Source organism: Telmatherina bonti, assembly GCF_933228915.1.
Source record: "Telmatherina bonti genome assembly, chromosome: 6".
Taxonomy (NCBI): Eukaryota; Metazoa; Chordata; class Actinopteri; order Atheriniformes; family Telmatherinidae; genus Telmatherina; species Telmatherina bonti.
The window spans coordinates 19227284-19245314 of NC_136624.1; the positions used below are offsets into that span (position 1 = coordinate 19227284).

Genomic DNA, 18031 nt, shown 5'->3' on the forward strand with positions numbered 1-18031 from the left:
CTTTTAAGACAAAACAGGTCACAAAGTGGTGATGAGAAAAATCATTTTGACGCGTTATCAACATAATCCACAATAATAATCATTTTAAATCATCTCTAAAGGTGGGCAGAACTCAAGGGGCCACTCTTGTCGTATTAATGCAGGTTCAGACTGAACTCATAATGGAAACTGCATTACACAGCAGATTTCCATCTAGCAATCAAATCAGCTAAATGCGAGCCTTAAACAACGCTTCACATCCCTGTAGAGCAAAACCCCCCAGCTGGGTTATGAAAAGAGGAATTGCTTGTTGATGCAGTAATAGTACCCAAGAGGAGATTTTTCATTGTAATTGCAGTTATGACAGTGATTTAATAGAGGTGTGAGCTGCAGCTGTGCCACCAGTTAAGTTACAGTGAACACAGTGTCCTCAGTTTACAAAACAAATTATGATTGACTGGGACTTCATACTAACAAACTAAAAATATTTTGGAAAGTTTTATATCAGTGAAGGAATATTGTACATGTACTAAGAAACAGGTTAAGCTGACGCTCCTGATTTATTGCTGCATGAATAACAACAACCTGAAAACTGAATATGTGTTCCTCTAAGGGTCCCCCATCCATCAATGCTAATTCATCAACAGCGACACCACGAAGAAAACACTGTGATGGTGCCAACTTGGATGTTGAGAGGTCTTGAAGGGACCTTTGCTAACAAACTGTCATTCTTAGTCAACCAGACTTACTTGGTGCGCTAGACATTTTTCCATAAGCAGTATAAGATTAATGACCTGGGAACACATTTTTAAACTCTTAACATGCTGCCCAACAAATGTGATGCATGAACAGAGTGTTTCAATCTTATGACAGTGTGTCGCACTGAGGTGCTGCTACATCTTAATGGCAAAGTAACAACCTAAACCCTCTGCCCTCTGGAGGTTAGGCAGTCCTAATCCTAAAGATAAGTAAAGGCAAACATGGGTATTTTTTTTTAGAAAAAAAATGTTGTTTTTTTTTTGTTCATACTCTGTTCCAAAGGGGAAAAAATCCCAACCTCACAGGACCATTTACCAAATATCTTCATGCACGTGAAAATGCATACACTGTGCACTGTGTTTGACTTGAGAATTCATAATATTTTCACAAAATGTACAAAATGTACAGATGAAGCAACTCAAATGATATGCCATGAAGTTCTTTCGCCACTCTTGAGCAAAAGCACCATTAAAGTTCAATTCAATTCAACTTTATCTGCCTCTGCTGTGTGGGGGGAAGAGGACAGAAAGACAACAGACAGACAAGCTGTCGCACCAAAAAAAAACACAACTGGATCTGGTCCAGCTGAGAGTCTTTGCCCTGATGAAGTTGCTTACTGACTTCAGGATAAAGTTATCAGTTATCTCCATTTACAAGCTTACAACTCACCTTTTAATCTACATTCAAACAATCATATGTCACACATGCTTTTGTGAATTTGTACACTGAATTCACAACACTTCTGGTTCAAAGTTTAGTGAAGAGGACTCAGTTTAGCCCACCATGGACAAGGTCAAAATAATATTTTAGGGCACATTCATACCTGGACTCTGCTCAATTGGGCAGGAATTTCTATTAATGTTCATACTTGGTTTGTTTTGCTTTCACATTGCACTTTACTCAAGTGGACAACTGACTGGACTTCATGCAGTTACAACAACTGGTCAGCAGGGGGTGTTCCCCTGAAACGACTAAGGATTATGAAGAAAAAAAGGAAGAAGAAACCTGACACATCAATTAGCCTGGAATAAAGTACCAAAAAATCACTAAAGAAATAATTATATTTCAATATATCTAGATTATTTTTTTCAGCTATTCTAAAAAGTGGCACTGTTTTAGGTGCCACCAACACAACAAGGTATTACGAAACCTGAGATGCTTAGAAACTGTTTTTACTGCACACAATAGAGCTTAAGTGTACTGTGCCAGCTTAAATAAAAATAAATTCTTTTGAAGGTTTAATGTCATTTTTGGTCCTCCCCCTTAAAAACTGAATTTTACTATTATTTCCTGACATCCTGATCTGTCCTGGTTTGTCATTATAGTAAGAAATTTGCTTTACAACATTAGTTACAGCTAGAAAGCGTCACCAAAAGGATTAGGATTCCTACATCCTGGTATCCTTTTGCCACAAAAACTAATAAACAAACAAAAAAATAGTATTTCTACATTACTAACACCTTATCCATTTAGAGGGACAAATTTGGGAAATGTAGCTACTGTGGCAAAGGTCAGGAAAAGACCAATCTAACAAAGACTTTCCAGGCATCTTAAACACTGTGAACTTCCTGGGTGTTTCTCTGAAGCAGCAGGATTGCTAATGATAAGTTATTAACACACATAGAGACAATAAATGTTTCACTGACATTCTCTGATGCAAACAAATTCTACCATAATAAGCAACCATTTTTTGGAAGGTATTTCCCAACAATACATCTGCATGCTCGGATAATGACAGAAGCTGTGGGAATCTTGAAATTGTCATGGGGATCTTGGAAAAAAGTTAGCATTGGTTAGGCCTGATAATCACAGTGTCTTACAGGGCTGCTGTGATGCCAGCCTCAGCCACACACACTTAGGTAATAGCTTCTGCCCCTCGCTAGCAGGATTGCATTTCATAACCAGAGCAAATTAGCTGCTGATTGGATGCCATGAGAAAAGCTCAGCCTTTAATATGAGCCTGCTTGGTCAATACGCAGAGACAACCAGAGAGGAGAAAATGTGCAGATGAACAGAGGGAGTGGAAAGAAATTATAACAGATCAGAGGATGAGCAAGGAAAACAACAGAGGGGAAGATTGTAGGGGATGACAACATGGGGGTGGGGGCATGAAGAGCCCAGTAAAGAGAAGCAACTACATGCAATTTTCTCACATCCATCAGCAAAACATTTTTCCCTCCCTGCTTCTGAGGCATTTTGCCCCTGGGTTAGAAAAAAAAAAAAAAGGCCCAATCAGCCACTGGCACCAGATCGATGGTATGGTCCTCCCCAGCTGTGGTTAATGGAGCACATTCTCACTCATTATCTAGAAGACAACATTTCCTGGCTTCAGACATATCCTGGCTTAAGCAGAAAATTTCTGTGATACAAACTAGGAACAATAATAGGAGCAACATCAGCTAATAACTTTGGCTTTCATCCAGGCCTTCGCTGGGCTATTACAGGCCATTTGCACCAATTATTTAACAGCACTGAGAATTCAGCTAAGAATATTGTTTTGTTTTTTACTGTGGTAGTCTGTGCCTCCACAGCCAGTGCTGCATTAAAGTGGAAGCTTTTCTATCTGGTGCTTTCATAGCAAGTGAGAGAAAATGATTGACTGGAACAAATATTACTCCTCAAGACTGCTATTATTATTATTACTGCTACTTCTCTTGAAAAATGGCGAGGAAAAAATTATATTGCATTGCCTTTTTTGGATGACTAGGGACTCAATCAAATGTTGCAAAATAAATATGCCTGAAGTACTTAACTCTTCAGTGCAACTGCCTTATATCCAAGATGGGAACAACTGCAGAAATCTTCACTGTTATAGCAATGCAAACAGACAGGTGAGGAGGAAAACACTGACTATCTTGTTTAAGTGACACATGTTGATGCAAATCTTTCACTTTTTATTTAAATTAAATATCTGCAGGATAAATCCCTTCCAGGAAGAGCCATCTTCTGACTTACTGGTTTTAAAGGGTTTACTTATAATGACTTGTCTTTAGATAGCACATCTATATCTTCAAGCAAGCATCCATAATGTAATTGGTGTAGGTATATTTTTTAAGTCTCTACACATGTACATATATTTATATATATATATATATACACACACACATATACATATATGTATATATATATATATATATATATATATATATATATATATATATATATATATATATATATATATATATATACACACACACACATATACATATATATACATACATATATATATATATATATATATATATATATATATATATACACACACACATATATATATATATACACATATATATATATATATATACATATATATATATATATATATATATATATATATATATATATATATATATATATATATATATATATATATATATATATATACATATATATATATACATATACATATATATATATATATACATATATATATATATATATATACATATATATATATATATATATACATATATATATATATATATATATATATATATATATATACTGCAGAGAGAGAGAGAGAGAGAGAGAGACAGAATATTTGCTGTCCACATTTCCATTTCATTGGTATTCTTTTGCACTTGTAAAAAAAAAAAATTTGATTGCTATTACTGCATCAACCAGCCATCCAAGTGTCTAATTAGGTTATTTCTCAAATTTACGCCTTACCTTCGCATTTTTCCAGAATCTGAACCGTCTCGCCCACCTCCAGAGCCAAACCCTGAGTCACTGAGCCTCGGAAGTTGCAGATAACTGTGAGGAAACAAGAAATACGGGAAAAAAGGTGAGATATTGAGATTAATGTAAAAGCAGCAAAAAATCAAAGTCACTGTAATCACATATTTCCAATATGTTTCACCATAATGAGACTTTCAGATTTTTTTTCTACAGCAAATAGTCAATAATAAATCTTAAATGTACCATTTTAACTCTTAGGGGGGGAAAAATGACTGGAATGGTCTGGCAGTCCGTCCACAGTGTACTCTTCCTTTTGCCTGCGAATTGCTGCGTTAGGTTTCAGCTTCCCTGCGACCCTGAATTGTACTAAGTCGTATCAAGAATAAAATGTTTGTATGTATGAATGAAACATAAATAGCAATTTCATTTTGAGTAGAACTGACAATTTATCTGATACAAACACTGAGCCCCCATCTATCTTCATCCTCCCCACAGTCACATTCAGCATGTCCCATGACAGCAGCGTGACGTTAGCATCAGAGCCTGAATGAACACATCCACAGACAGTGCTGTACCAGGCAGTGTTGATGTTAATATTCCCCATGACTGCACCACTGCACTCACAAAACAACAGATGTCAGAGATTATTCTAGAGCTGCAGTCACTGCAAGTCATTCTGCACAAGGCGGAGATATTAAATGCTGAAATCTCTCCTCCGGCAAGATGAATCTCTTCAACTAAAACCATAACAACACTTTAATGTTCTGCTTTTTCCCACCCTTGAATGCCTTTGCAAGCTCTTTACTTGAGTGATTTATAAAACTCACAGCACATTATATCATGTTGGATTCCTCAGCTTCTGTGTTAAAAAGTGATTGATGTGGTAAATATTTAGTTAAGACAAAAAATGCTCATGGTTAGTTATGAATGTTTGATTCAAAAACCATCATATTTCCAGTGATGAGGGGGAAAAGCTTTTCTCAAACCATCACTTTGAGCTTAGAGTGATGTTAATCAGTGCAAAGAAATATCCGATAAACCAGGGGCAACAAACTCTGGTCCTTGAGAGTCATGCAAGTGTTGGGAGTTTCCTGCTGCAACACACCAGATTCATGGCTAATTAGTAGACTTGTGCAGAGTTTGATTTCAAGCTCTGCACTGATGTGTGTCAGGTGCGTTGCAGCAAGGAAACTCCCAACACATGCTTGTCTGCGGCTCTCATACTGCATAGTTTAGTCTTCCCAGAAATTCTAAAATGTAAACATTTCTCTTTACATACAATTTTTAAATTAGTTTTTTCATTTGGAGTACAGGCTGCATGGTGGTGTAATGTTTAGCACTGTGGCCTCACAGCCAGAAGGTCACTGGTTTGAGCGTTGGCTGCGAGGAGGGTCACACAATGGCTTTTCTGTGTAGAGTTTGCATGTTTTCTCCTTGTATATGTGTGTTGTCTCCAGGTACTCTGGCTTCCTCCCACCGTCCAGAGACATGCATGTTAGGTTAGCTGGTTACTCTAAAGTGTCCCTAGGAGTGATTGTGAGCTTGTATGGTTGTTTGTCTCTCTGTGTTGGGTACACCCTGGACAGGTCATCTTCCAGGGTGCCTCTAGCCTGCTAATTTCATGAATGGGCTCCAGATGCTGAATGAGATTAAGCCCTTTGCAAAATGAATATATGAATGAATGTGGACAGCATGCAATTGGTGCAAGGTACTGTTACATCACATGTGAGAAGCTGCTGTGATTCATTATAAAACTTTGTCCATCACAATGTACAATTTTCATGTCACATCCATGTGTTTTCAGACATCTAACCACATACAGTAATTCTAACCCTTCCAACTCCTTTCCATAACCTTGAGTTAGCTAAAAGTAGAAAAAATAAATAAATAAACTGCCGAAGAAAAAGATAGGTGAACATTTTTGAGGCATTTAAACATATTTGTCCTTGGACAATTGCACATATTTTATGACCTGTCATAGTATTGGTTTTAAAGTACAGTTCAGTGTTTCCCACAGTTTTTGGTATTGGGGTGGCAGCAGGGTTGATGGGGGGTCAACTTTCTTGAAAGGCGGGGGTCACAAAAACACTGATGTTTCTGAGTTCTGAGGTATTCTGAGGGTAAAAATTATTATATAATTCATGAAACATGAGTGTAAAGTGCTTAGGAGGATGTCATGGATAAAGTTGTAATGTGTGAAGTGAAGCAGTTCTTCCCTCCTGTCTGAGATTACGTTCTTCATTCACTTTATTCAAAGTAAATTATGTGAAGATGTGAGCTTTGGCTCAAAGTAAGTTCAGCTCTGCATGTAGAACAAACAAGAGAAGATTAATTCAGTCTATCAGTAACTGTCTTTGTGTAAGTGGCTGTACTGGATGTCTGTCTGTGTTGGAAGACTGTGTATCTTAAGGTCACAGCAGTTTGTTTTTCTGGTCTTATGTGTCATTCAGTCTGTTGCCAATAATCTCTGAAGACAAAGCCTTCTTTATACCCAAGATGTGGTCATTCACGCCAAGGCCTCTTTCTGCCATCAATGCCACTCTGTTTGTCTGTGTCTCTATATTTAGTGTGTGACTGTTATCACAACCGTTGCTGTAATAGTGTGCAAATCCAGAAAAATCCCCAGCCTTATTAATGTTTGCCGCTATTATGTCACCACAGTCCTTCACTTTGTCCATGAGAACATGTGAAATATGAAAGATGGTGTCAGATGTTTTCTACTTTGATGTTTTACAGCCTGCAATGGTGTTTTTCCAATATAGAATACTGACTGAACACTTGACAGAATACAGAGTATATATACAGAGTACAGATAGAAGTACTAATAAATGCTATTACGCCCTGTGATGGACTGGCGAGCTGTCCAGGGTGTACCCTGCCTTTTGCCCAAAGACTGCTGGGATAGGCTCCAGCTTCCCCCTGACCCTTCATTGGACTAAGTCGTTAGGAAAATTAATGATTGAATAAATGCTATTACAGTTCACTGGGAAGGAGTGTGGACCAGCACATCAGATGCAAAGACTGAGTGGTTAATTGTGTGATATGTCAAATGGTACATCCTGCAGCCATCCTGCAAATGGAAGGCTTGAAAACCATCAGTCTTCAAAAATAAGAGGATAAAGTGCTTTTTGGTGGATTAAGTTCACAGCTGTGACAAGGCAGTGACATACCCAAAATCAGCTTCTTAGCTGAAATAAATGCTGAATTTGTATTTTAACAATAGCACCCAAACTAACTTTGTTTATGGACACAATGGCCAATGATAAAAATGATTATTTAATCATTTTGCATTAACATGTTCATTTTGACAACCCTAGGTTTTTGTTGTTTTTTTTTTTTTTACAATAACGGATGCCCACTAGGAGTACACACATGTAGTTTCGGACCAATATCCAATACTGGTTTTGATGCATCTCTAAAAAACTCATAATCCTTTCCAGTCATCTCTCATGACCCACTAGAGCTGTGTGTTTCACTACTTATCTGATTGTCTTCTTCTAGTTTCTTCTCATTTTTCTGTTTTCTGGAAGTTTTCATTTTGTGATCTGTTTAGAATTTAACCATATTAAGGATGGAAAAGACAAATTTATTCCATAAAAATATATTATAAGAAAGACATTGCATTACAGTAAACCTGCAGTTTCCAGAATGGAGAAAAGTTGAAACAGTTTTTTATCAATACAAAAACCCTACTATCAGTTTTATACTAGGAAGTTGACATTTTTCCACAGCATTATACTAGAGTACCAACCCCCACACTTCATCTCATATCTGGAAATCCTCATGTAGAGAATATCAATGATATCAGCAAACACTCACATGTTGTTTTGGGGTCACCAACAGTTAAATTATTCTGTGGTCTAGGTATGACTTGGTGGTCGCTGATCACTGTCTGATATTTTGACTATAGGACATAGTCCAGACACCTCCAGGCATAGGAATCGTTTGCATCTGTCTCTGTTTGACTTTGTCTCTCTGTCCATGTCACCTTCTGTCTCTGTTTCAATGCCACTCTGTTGTTGTCAGCGGTTGTCTTTCCGTCATTGGTGTCATTCTCTCTCTGTCACTGTCATGCTCTTCATCTTTACTATTAGTGTCATTCAGTGTGGGACTGTCACCTTTTGGATACTGTCATAGATATACAGTACCCCCAAGCCCCCTTCTCTTTCTCTGTCTGCCTCTCATTTGTTCATTGTGACTTGATGACATCACTGCCACTCAGTCACTGTCACTTGCCTCTCAACTGTCAGAGACCCTGCCATGCTTTCACTGTCATTCAGTCTTGCCCAGCACTTTAGTCAGATATAAAAAGAACTAAAGTCTGTCCAGAAAGGATTGTAGATGGATGCAGATGGATACAACAGTCTAGAAGTAACGGAAGAATCATCCAATGCTTGTGTGATGTTCCCTGGAACACACTTGCTGATCTATGCATCTATCGATTCAGTGTTTCAACATGCTTCAGTGGAACTAAGTTCCTTTCTTTTCATTTTGATGGGTACTATTGGACTACATTTCCTGCTTCAGGGACACAGAATAGCTCTTCTGTAGTAATGATAGTGATGCATTCAGTTTGGGATTTACAACACTGATTTAACCAAACTGCTCCAACATGCATCTTTAGGTTGTGCTTACATTCAGAACTTGACACATGTGGAGAGCAACCTTCAGTAGATGCAGTAGATGTGGTCTCTGAGTAAAGAACCACTGAGTCTCTCTGATCTTTATTATTTCGATTCCTTAATTGATTTTACAACTGAAACCCCCTAAATACCAATATTCAATTGTCATCTAATGAGGAAAAACTCAACTTTAAAGAATTTTGTTCACACTGACCTCATCAAGAGTCTTATTTAAGTTTGCAACCTGACTCCATCCTCTTCATCATAACAGCTATTTTATGAGGGAAAACATTTTGTGAAAAAGTTTCATAGAGAATTGTTGATGTGATGTGAGCCTTCGCACCTACCTTAACTACCCCTGATATCTGAACAAAGGGAAAGAAGTCAAAAGATGTCAAAAGCCTTGAAACCTGCTAAAAAAAAAAAAAAGTACATCTGATGAGACAACCACAGTGATGCAGTTCTGATCACGTTCTATTGTGATGCCAAATATTTTAAAATAAAAATTTTAGCCAGATTGATTGATATTGGCCCTGCGATGGACTGGCGAGCTGTCCAGGGTGTACCCTGCCTGTCGCCCAAAGCCGGCTGGGATAGGCTCCAGCTTCCCCGCGACCCTGAATTGGAATAAGCGGTTTGGAAAATGAATGAATGAATGAATGATTGATATTGACCTTGCTTATTATGTCATACCTTAAAAAAATAATCAAATCTACACAAACTATATGAAGAAAAGAGTGAGTAAGACCATTCCACAGAACAAAACTGGTTCAATAATACTCTCAGGAGAGAAGGAGAGATAGGTGAGAGGTCGAAAAGAGGAACACACACACACTACAACAAAGGGATTAGCATTACTATATCCAGCTTGTTTATTCAGCTGACCAGGTCAAAAGTCCGACCAATGACTCACATCTGTGACGTCAGTCACACATTTACTGATTTAAAGTGTATTGTCCAAATTAGTTTATGATGAAAACAACTGCCAGAAAACTTGGTAGTTTCTCCAGATTGAATCTCAATCATCCTGACATTTTTTTATTTTCTTATAACCAAGCTGACAGCAAACTAAGAGGCTACATGGACACAAATTTCATGACAGAATCATTTAAAACAGACATTTTCTTACTTCAAGTAGGCCATAATTTGTACATTTACCAAAAAGTTTTGCACGTGCCTTTAAGCCTGTTCATATTAAAATGAATGAAGTTTACATTTAAATAATGCAACCTATTAAAACTCTATAGGTAAAATTTTCTGTTCATGTTTATGGTGAAGTGGTTCAAGTTTGTCAGGAAAAAATCTCAAATATTCAACCACAAAGTTAAATCAGAATTATTTAATTTATGCATGTGCCTCGTAGAGTAAAAAATATAACTTTAAAATTTAAACAGTACTTTCAAATGTTTCCATAATTTATATTGAAGTAGATTAAATGAAAAGTTCCTTTATTTTTTTATTATCAGTTTTCATTTATTTGTTTAGTGATTGAGTAACATAAATGAGTGATACATTGAAAAACCTTTGCATGGTTATTAATCCAAAACCAAACTCACTAAAACAACAAGTACGGCATGCAGGGAAAGTGAAACTGAACATACTTGCTAAGCGCTAAATGGAATAAGTGAAATGTATGAGAACATATGAACTGTGACAACGCTCTGTGCAGAAGTGAGTATCCTTTCAGTGGGCTTACATGCTGATGACATCCTGGAAGGGGTCTGTACGAAATCCAGTTTTTATCTCACAGGGTACTAAACCCTTTTTCCATGTTGCAGCTCTATAGTAGCTTTAATTTAGCCCTGAATATCTGTGGCTAAATATAGATCGTATTAAGCCCACACTGTTACATAAGTCATATAATGAACCAAACAGCCCATCTTCGGTTCTCATATTTAGCTGAAAGAGTTTTAATTACCATTTTTGGTGGCATTGGCACCCTATGACTAAAATTAGATCTCTTGTAGATGTCATTCTAGTATCTGTAAGATATTTTTTTTTACTGCATTTATCTTTAATTTGGCATAAACACTTAGCAAATGTCTACATCAGCACTGCACATCCTAAAGTCATTTTAGTGTGAAAAATGATCATTTATTGACAATTTTTTTAATTGAGAAAGATGTTCCCATAATGTTCACTGCTGTTATGACTAATATTACTCAATGCTTTTGTTTTTAACTAAATAAAACATGATTATATTATTTTATCTGCATGTGAATTTCTGTCTAATCATGTGTCTTATGCAAGCTTGTCTAAATGAGCCTCAGGCAATCTCCATCTGGTTCCACCTCTGCTCAAACCAGCGCAGCTGCATGTGATGTAGGCATCTACAAAAACTTTTGATCCACATTTAATTTGATCAGCTATGTACGAGTTCAAAGTTTTTAGCATCTTTAGTATAGAAAAGTGCTCAGAGAGATATTAATATTTGAAGAAGCTACGATGTTAAAGCTCCTCTCAGTTCTGCAGCTTTATGTCATCTTACAGCTCAATGCTTTGAGTGTTTTTTCAATTTTCTATTTGTTTGGTTTTTTGGGGTTTGTTTTTTTTTAATTGGCAACTTTGTTTTATCACAGTATGCTATCTGTACACCTAATGAAATTGACACAACTCGATCAGGTGAATTTGGAATCAGTGCAGCTCTTTCCACCCTTTTTACTGTTTCACACAGAAATACTTCCTAGTTGGAGTTCTGTGTGGAGTTTCCATGTTTATTTAGAGATTTGTTTATTTAAGCTTGGAAGGATGTTCGTCTGTCGATGGATACAGTTACATGACGTTTTTTAATTCGGAATTAATAATTTGGAATTAACGTATTTTCCTATGAGTTTACATGAAAATAATAATTCCGAATGACGGTTTAGATGAAACACGTCCTCACTTAATTCCTCTTTAGAGCGGCGGGTGGGGAAGGGTTCTGACTGGACAAAGGGTGCACGAGATGTATGATGTATACCAGAAATAAACAAAGTTGGCTCCCTGCTTCTCGTCTTTTCAGTCATAACTTGTAAAAACTACATAATACCATTAAGTACCAGTTTCGCCACTATTTTTATTGTAAATTTGAAGTACCAGCTCAATACGAGCATACTACTTCACTTTTTGCAGGAACTGAAAAGGAAAAGAAAGATAGACCACCGAACACGGGAGGCAAAACAACGCGCGTCATCGGGACAGGATATGGTAACGAGCATGCACAGAATGACCGGACTTAACTTAGAGCGGAATAAAGGTTTACATGATAGAGGAATCAAATAGTTCCGAATAAAAATGCGAATAAACCAGCCAATTACTTTGGAATTAAGTTTAATTCCGAATAGAAATTTGCATTAGGAATTAAGTGTTTACATGGTCATTTATCATCAGTTTAAAGCAGAATTTAAAAATTTTATGCGGATTTAAAGAGGAATTGAAACTCGCATGTAAACGCACGGATTGTGAGCCCAGCAATAGACTGTTGACCTGTCTAGACTGGATCTCACTGCCCTGCATCAGCCGAGATGATTTCCAAAATTGTGTCCCCTGAACAATACAGTACAGGACACAGTTTAAAAAGCAGACAGAAAGATCTGTTACCTGTTACTGGACTTCCACCACAAAACCATTTGCACAAAAATGATCTGTTCTAAGGGTTTGGGTCTGGAGTTAGGTCTTATCACAGCACTGAAATCACACTAGTCATGACCTGGTGATAGCTTATGACAGTGGATTTGTGCCTAAACTTGTTTTATTGGAGCATCAGGCTTCTATCCTTTGGGGGGGGGGGAAATCAAATTGTCAGGATGGTGACATTGTGTCCGCTTCTAGGATTAGGCTTAAAATTGTTCTTTTAAAAATTATCTAGAGTCAGGTCCAGCTCGGTTTATTCTATGACCCTTGCACCAATTTGTTTTCAGCTTTCTTCTCTGTATTCTTAACTTTTTATATGCCTTTATTCATGATATTGTTATAACTCATTTACTCAAACTTTATTGCAATAAACTTAAAGCTGATATGTTGTTTGTTTTAGACTATTGTAATGTTTAGTTGCATTTTTAAATGTCATGTTATGTTGACGATAATGGTTTAACCTAAGAGCTTTGGATTTATTCAGGATGAAATCTCAAATTGCTTGCACAAGAGTTTGGGTGTTTTTTTTTATTTGTTTGTTTGTTTCGTTTGTTTTTCATTTGGAGACCCTACAACACTCTACCCAAGCCCTCAGTTGTTGAATAGAGAATCTAGTAACAGCTGTTACGACTTTAAACAAAACCATGGAAATATGTGATTTCCACAAAATGCTAATTCCCCCTTTATGCCTCTTAATAGATTTCCCTCGTTTTTGTAAAGCGTCCAGGACTAATGCATATTATGTTGCATTTTGTGGAACTCGTGCTCATATATTATGCATTATGTCTGCTTGGTGCTGCAGAATGTCGATGCCCAAGAAACACATTCCACACTGATTTACTCAAGTAGTCCAGCGATATGCATATAAAACGAGATGAATGGGGATGTTATGAAAAAAGAAGAAATACTATGAACCAATGCTTGTGTAAGTGTGTCAGCATGTCAGAGTTATATAACTCAATAGAGTGAGGACAGTTTTGCCAAATAAAGAAGTCAGAAATGAAAATATCATTTTGGCAGATAACATTTTACAAACATTTGTTTCCAAGAGAAACAAGAGGAGCATTGAACAGAAGGGCCTAGAACGTCCATAAATGACTTTCAACATAAATGATGACATGCGCCGCATGAGCATGCACATTAATGGATTTGTGTGTGTGTGAGAGTATGTGACTGAGTGTGTGCGTGTGTCATAATGCCCTGTGCAAAGATCTCATCCTAATTAAGACATGGAGCTTGTCAGTTTAACATCCTCCGCAATGCCCACAGGCACACACAGTCAACGTCTCAAGTGCACTCAGCACTCCAGCAGATGGATTGTGTGCGAGTGTCTGGGACTGCGTTTGAGATTTTGCCCTCTGGTTGCAGCTGCTGCTCCACAGCTGATGGGGTGATGTGGGTTCTCTAAATGTGACAAGGTGTTAAGAGAGGGAAACTACAACATTAGAAGTAGTCCTCTAAAAGATAAGCATCTTTATCCATGTGTTAATTTTATGTGATTATATGCATGTGTGAGTTACATTGTAAGCTACATAACAAATAGGACGATGATATGTTCATTAGGACAGAAACACTGAGCAAAGAGAATGCATGAAAGCAAAGGACTGAAAAGAGAGCAGATAAAAGTCTGTCTTTGCATCAGCAGTGGCAGTAAGCATAATTAGGCCAACTCCACAAACCAGCATTAGTGGCTGCGACAGCACAGACAGAACACCAACCCACATACAGCTGAAATAAAACTGTACCACAGATGGGATGGAGATCGCAGTATGTCATGTTGAGCCCAGAGATCTGCTCCCTGCTATTAACAGGCTAAACAGGAAATCCACTCACTTACACTCCTTTACCTCCAACTGCTCCACAGGCAAACTTTCCAGAACCAACATTTGGTTGGTACCGGGCAGCTCCCAGGAGACAATGTGGTTTATGAATTTGAATCAGGAGGCTCCTTTCTGAAGGATACAAAAGTTTTGGTCAAATAGGATCATCACAGCTGAATTTTGAAACCAGCGGCTTCTCCCAGGACACGAAACTCGCTCAGTTTTGCAGGATTCTGGAAACGATATTCTGTCTAAATAACTCAGCCTTTTTGTCAGTCAGTCAGTGAACTGCCAGAAGAGCTTCTATCACTAAGCAGGAAATGTGGCCATCTCTCTAAAAGTAGCAGTGCCACAATCCAATGTTTTAAATTGTTGGTAATGAATTTTTATGTTGTTTATTTATTCTACAAAGGGAAAAATGTCTGATACCATGTATATAACTGAAGAACAAGTATCTGTATTGGAATAGCTTAAGTCAGTGTGTTGGCAAAACTAACTGAAGTTGTATTTATGTAGGAAACAGAGTAAGAAAAAATGCAAGTCGACTGTGAAACTGCAACGTTTTTTATGTGATTTTCATAATCTGCATAGGTAAAGAAATAGCCATGGCACTTATCTTCTAAAATCCATTATCTGTGTCTCCTTTTCTTTCATTTATTCTTTGCATTCTTTGTTCATGACTGACCATAGAAGTGTTCTGATTAAGTCTAATTAGCCAGTATCATCTTTTGATGATTAATATTTATCATTTTTCAGTTTGATGTTCATGGCACCATGTCTGCTTTGATCTTTAAATTGAGTACTGAGGCGTTGACATTGAAGTGCAGCTTTTCTCCAAGCTTTGTCAGCTCCACCTCTTGCGCTGAAAATCCCTCAGCTTGTGTGGTCTCATGCTGCCCTTTACCGTGTTCGAGCATGGTATGAAAGTTCCCCACTTCGGTTCCTCCACTGCTCTCCCACGCTCAGATCTATGCTGTCACCTTGCCTGCTATCATCAAAATGATTCTCAACTTTAATACAGATAACCACTCTCAGCAAAATCATTATTCATCCCATTTTCTGAGGCTCTTGAAAAACATGTCTTTAATATAAAATACTACAGATGACATTAAAAAAAATCTTTATATTAGGAATGTGTTTAGAATATGGAGAACAAGCACTCAGATAAAAAGTTTTTAAGAAGGATTTTTAAAAATCTAACCTAATTTAGAAGCTACACAAATCACAAGTTAAAAAGCAATTATGTCAATTAAAAATGAAGATAAAAAATTTAAAATGCCTGTAAATATTTTTAATAATCTCTGTCTGAAGACACAGGTAAAGGTTTGGCTAGATGAGTCTGTTGGCAGACGTACTCTCCTATTTGTCATATAAGAGAGATCTATTATTACACTTTCATCAAGTTTAATTTATGTAAAGGCTTTTAGGGAACTGCAATTAATCAAGTATTCAATAATCTTTAGGGCATTAAGCCTAATTACACTTTGAAAACTCTAATAATGTTGTTCTTAAACATTTTTCTAAGTGGCTGAAGGTGTATCGGACCATCACTGCCTTGAAAAGTAATAATCAGGCACTGATTTTTACTGAGACCCGCACTCGGTTGTAAACAATTAATGACCATTACTAATAACTTATTAATAGTCTCTTTAGACACTTTCCAATTTGCATCTGATAGAAGCAACCTCTCAATGAGATCTCTATGATGTAGAGCGCACCCTAAACCTGGTTTCAGGACAAAGCTGTAATCACTGTTAAAGGCCATTCATTTGCTGATTTACTTTATTGCTTTGTGTTTAAAAATATTGAAAATATAACAATATTTTTTCCCACTAAAATGTCTTTTTTTTGCTCAGATGAGTTTAAAACCCAGAAAATGCTGAATTTACTGTCCTTTAATACAAAGAAAACCAATAAATTATAAGCTTCTCCACACTACATCAGAGGGATTTTTGTGTGTGTTCAGAGCAGGTTTTTTTCATTCACAGCTTTCTTTTTACATGATAATTCAAAATCTGGTTCTGCCAATGATGAAGCAGTAGCAGGAGCCTATAACAGCAGTCAATACAAGATCAATTTTGTTAAATTATCAGCCTGATATCCCATGTAAATACAGAACCTGTTAAAAGTCTGGATACACTTTTGCATTAAATCAGGAAAGTGAGTCCATACCTTTAACCGGTAGCATATAAATAGAACTTATAAACCTCTCCTCATGCATTCACCTGTTGCCTCTTAGCTACCACAGGACTATATTATGTGAAACGTTATTAAAGGGTTTGTGTGGCATTTTTATGTACCATGTAAACACTATTTCATAAAAAAAATAATAATAATAAAAACTTTATCACACTGGGTCAGTGCTGCAGTCTGAAGCAGCTATGAGTCAAATGTGAAGACAATGGTCCCCAGCAATGTGTCATTGCAATAGTTTTTCAAGGAAGTGGGGTTGCCACAGAGGCTGTCAGTACCTTATGAAGCATTCCTCAAGCTATACATTGACTTCATCACTTAATGGTTCATTTTCTTAAGCAATCTATAACTGGCACAGAGGAAATGTTGGGGGGGGGACGCCTTGCTCAAGGACACTTGGATGGAATGTAAAAGCTGGAGATTGAACTGCCAACGCTGCTAATGTTGAACTCTACCCCTTGCGTGAACAACCACTTTGCCCTTGACTCTGATTTTGGCTCTCAAACCAAAAGTTGGGAAAACAAAATCTCAAGGTGAGAGGATGATTTGCAGTTTAAAGACAGACCTCACAACATCCATCCATGTGTTTCCTCCTGCGCTAAATAATTAAATCTGGCAATAGCTGGGGGGGACTTATTGACTGAGCCAGCTGGGATTATTAAAATTCACTCCAGGAGATTTGGATTGTTTGTTTATCTATATATATTTTTTGATTCCTGTCAAAGGAATGTTTTTCCTTTGACAGGATTAACTATGCGAGCAGAGTTTTAAAAACATGCTGTAGTCTTGTTTTGACAAGATTAATGCTACAGATTTTCTAAAGCTTTCAATACAAAAAAAAGTATTTTAAGATGATTAAGGAACAACTAATGTCAGTCAGTTCAGTGTAAATGAGCATTAATCCATTAATTTTAAGACGCCATCAGTGTAAAATGAAGATTAGTGTATTTTGTGCCAACACAATGTAAACACTATGGCTGCCTATGTTAAACTCATTTCCCTTTTTTTTTTTTTTTTTTTTTACTAATAACAAAATTGTAAGGATCATTCTTGCTAATCCTCTCACTAATGTTGTCAAAACAAAGAGTGTCAGACTGGCAAGTGTCAGACATTAAAACTTTCCTGATCGGTTTATGATACATGAAACAAATGCAGCCTTCATTTTTGCTATCACACGGTAGTTTTTGAAGAGATTCAGTAGATGCAAGATGAGTTTGATAGCAATGATGATAAAGAGCTTTGAAGGCTAGCTAGTTTACATATTCAGTTCTGAATTATCAATCTTTCCACAAGTATTGCAGAGTTGAATGGAAAGTTTTGTAAAATAGATGCAACTAAATGTTGACACCATCTCTATCCAAAATTCAG

General features: G+C 36.9%; 1 protein-coding gene across 4 annotated transcripts in view; it reads right to left on the reverse strand.

The window, feature by feature from the left end:
* LOC306756848 (dedicator of cytokinesis protein 3-like) overlaps nt 1–18031 on the reverse strand; it is a gene marked incomplete at both ends in the record, with an annotated part of 190548 nt that overhangs the window by 117392 nt on the left and 55125 nt on the right. For all 4 annotated transcript variants that reach the window (XM_079241741.1, XM_079241740.1, XM_079241742.1 and 1 more), the window contains one exon: nt 4408–4491. In XM_079241741.1, coding sequence (XP_079097867.1) covers nt 4408–4491 — 84 coding nt within the window. The remainder of the gene's footprint in view (nt 1–4407; nt 4492–18031) is intronic.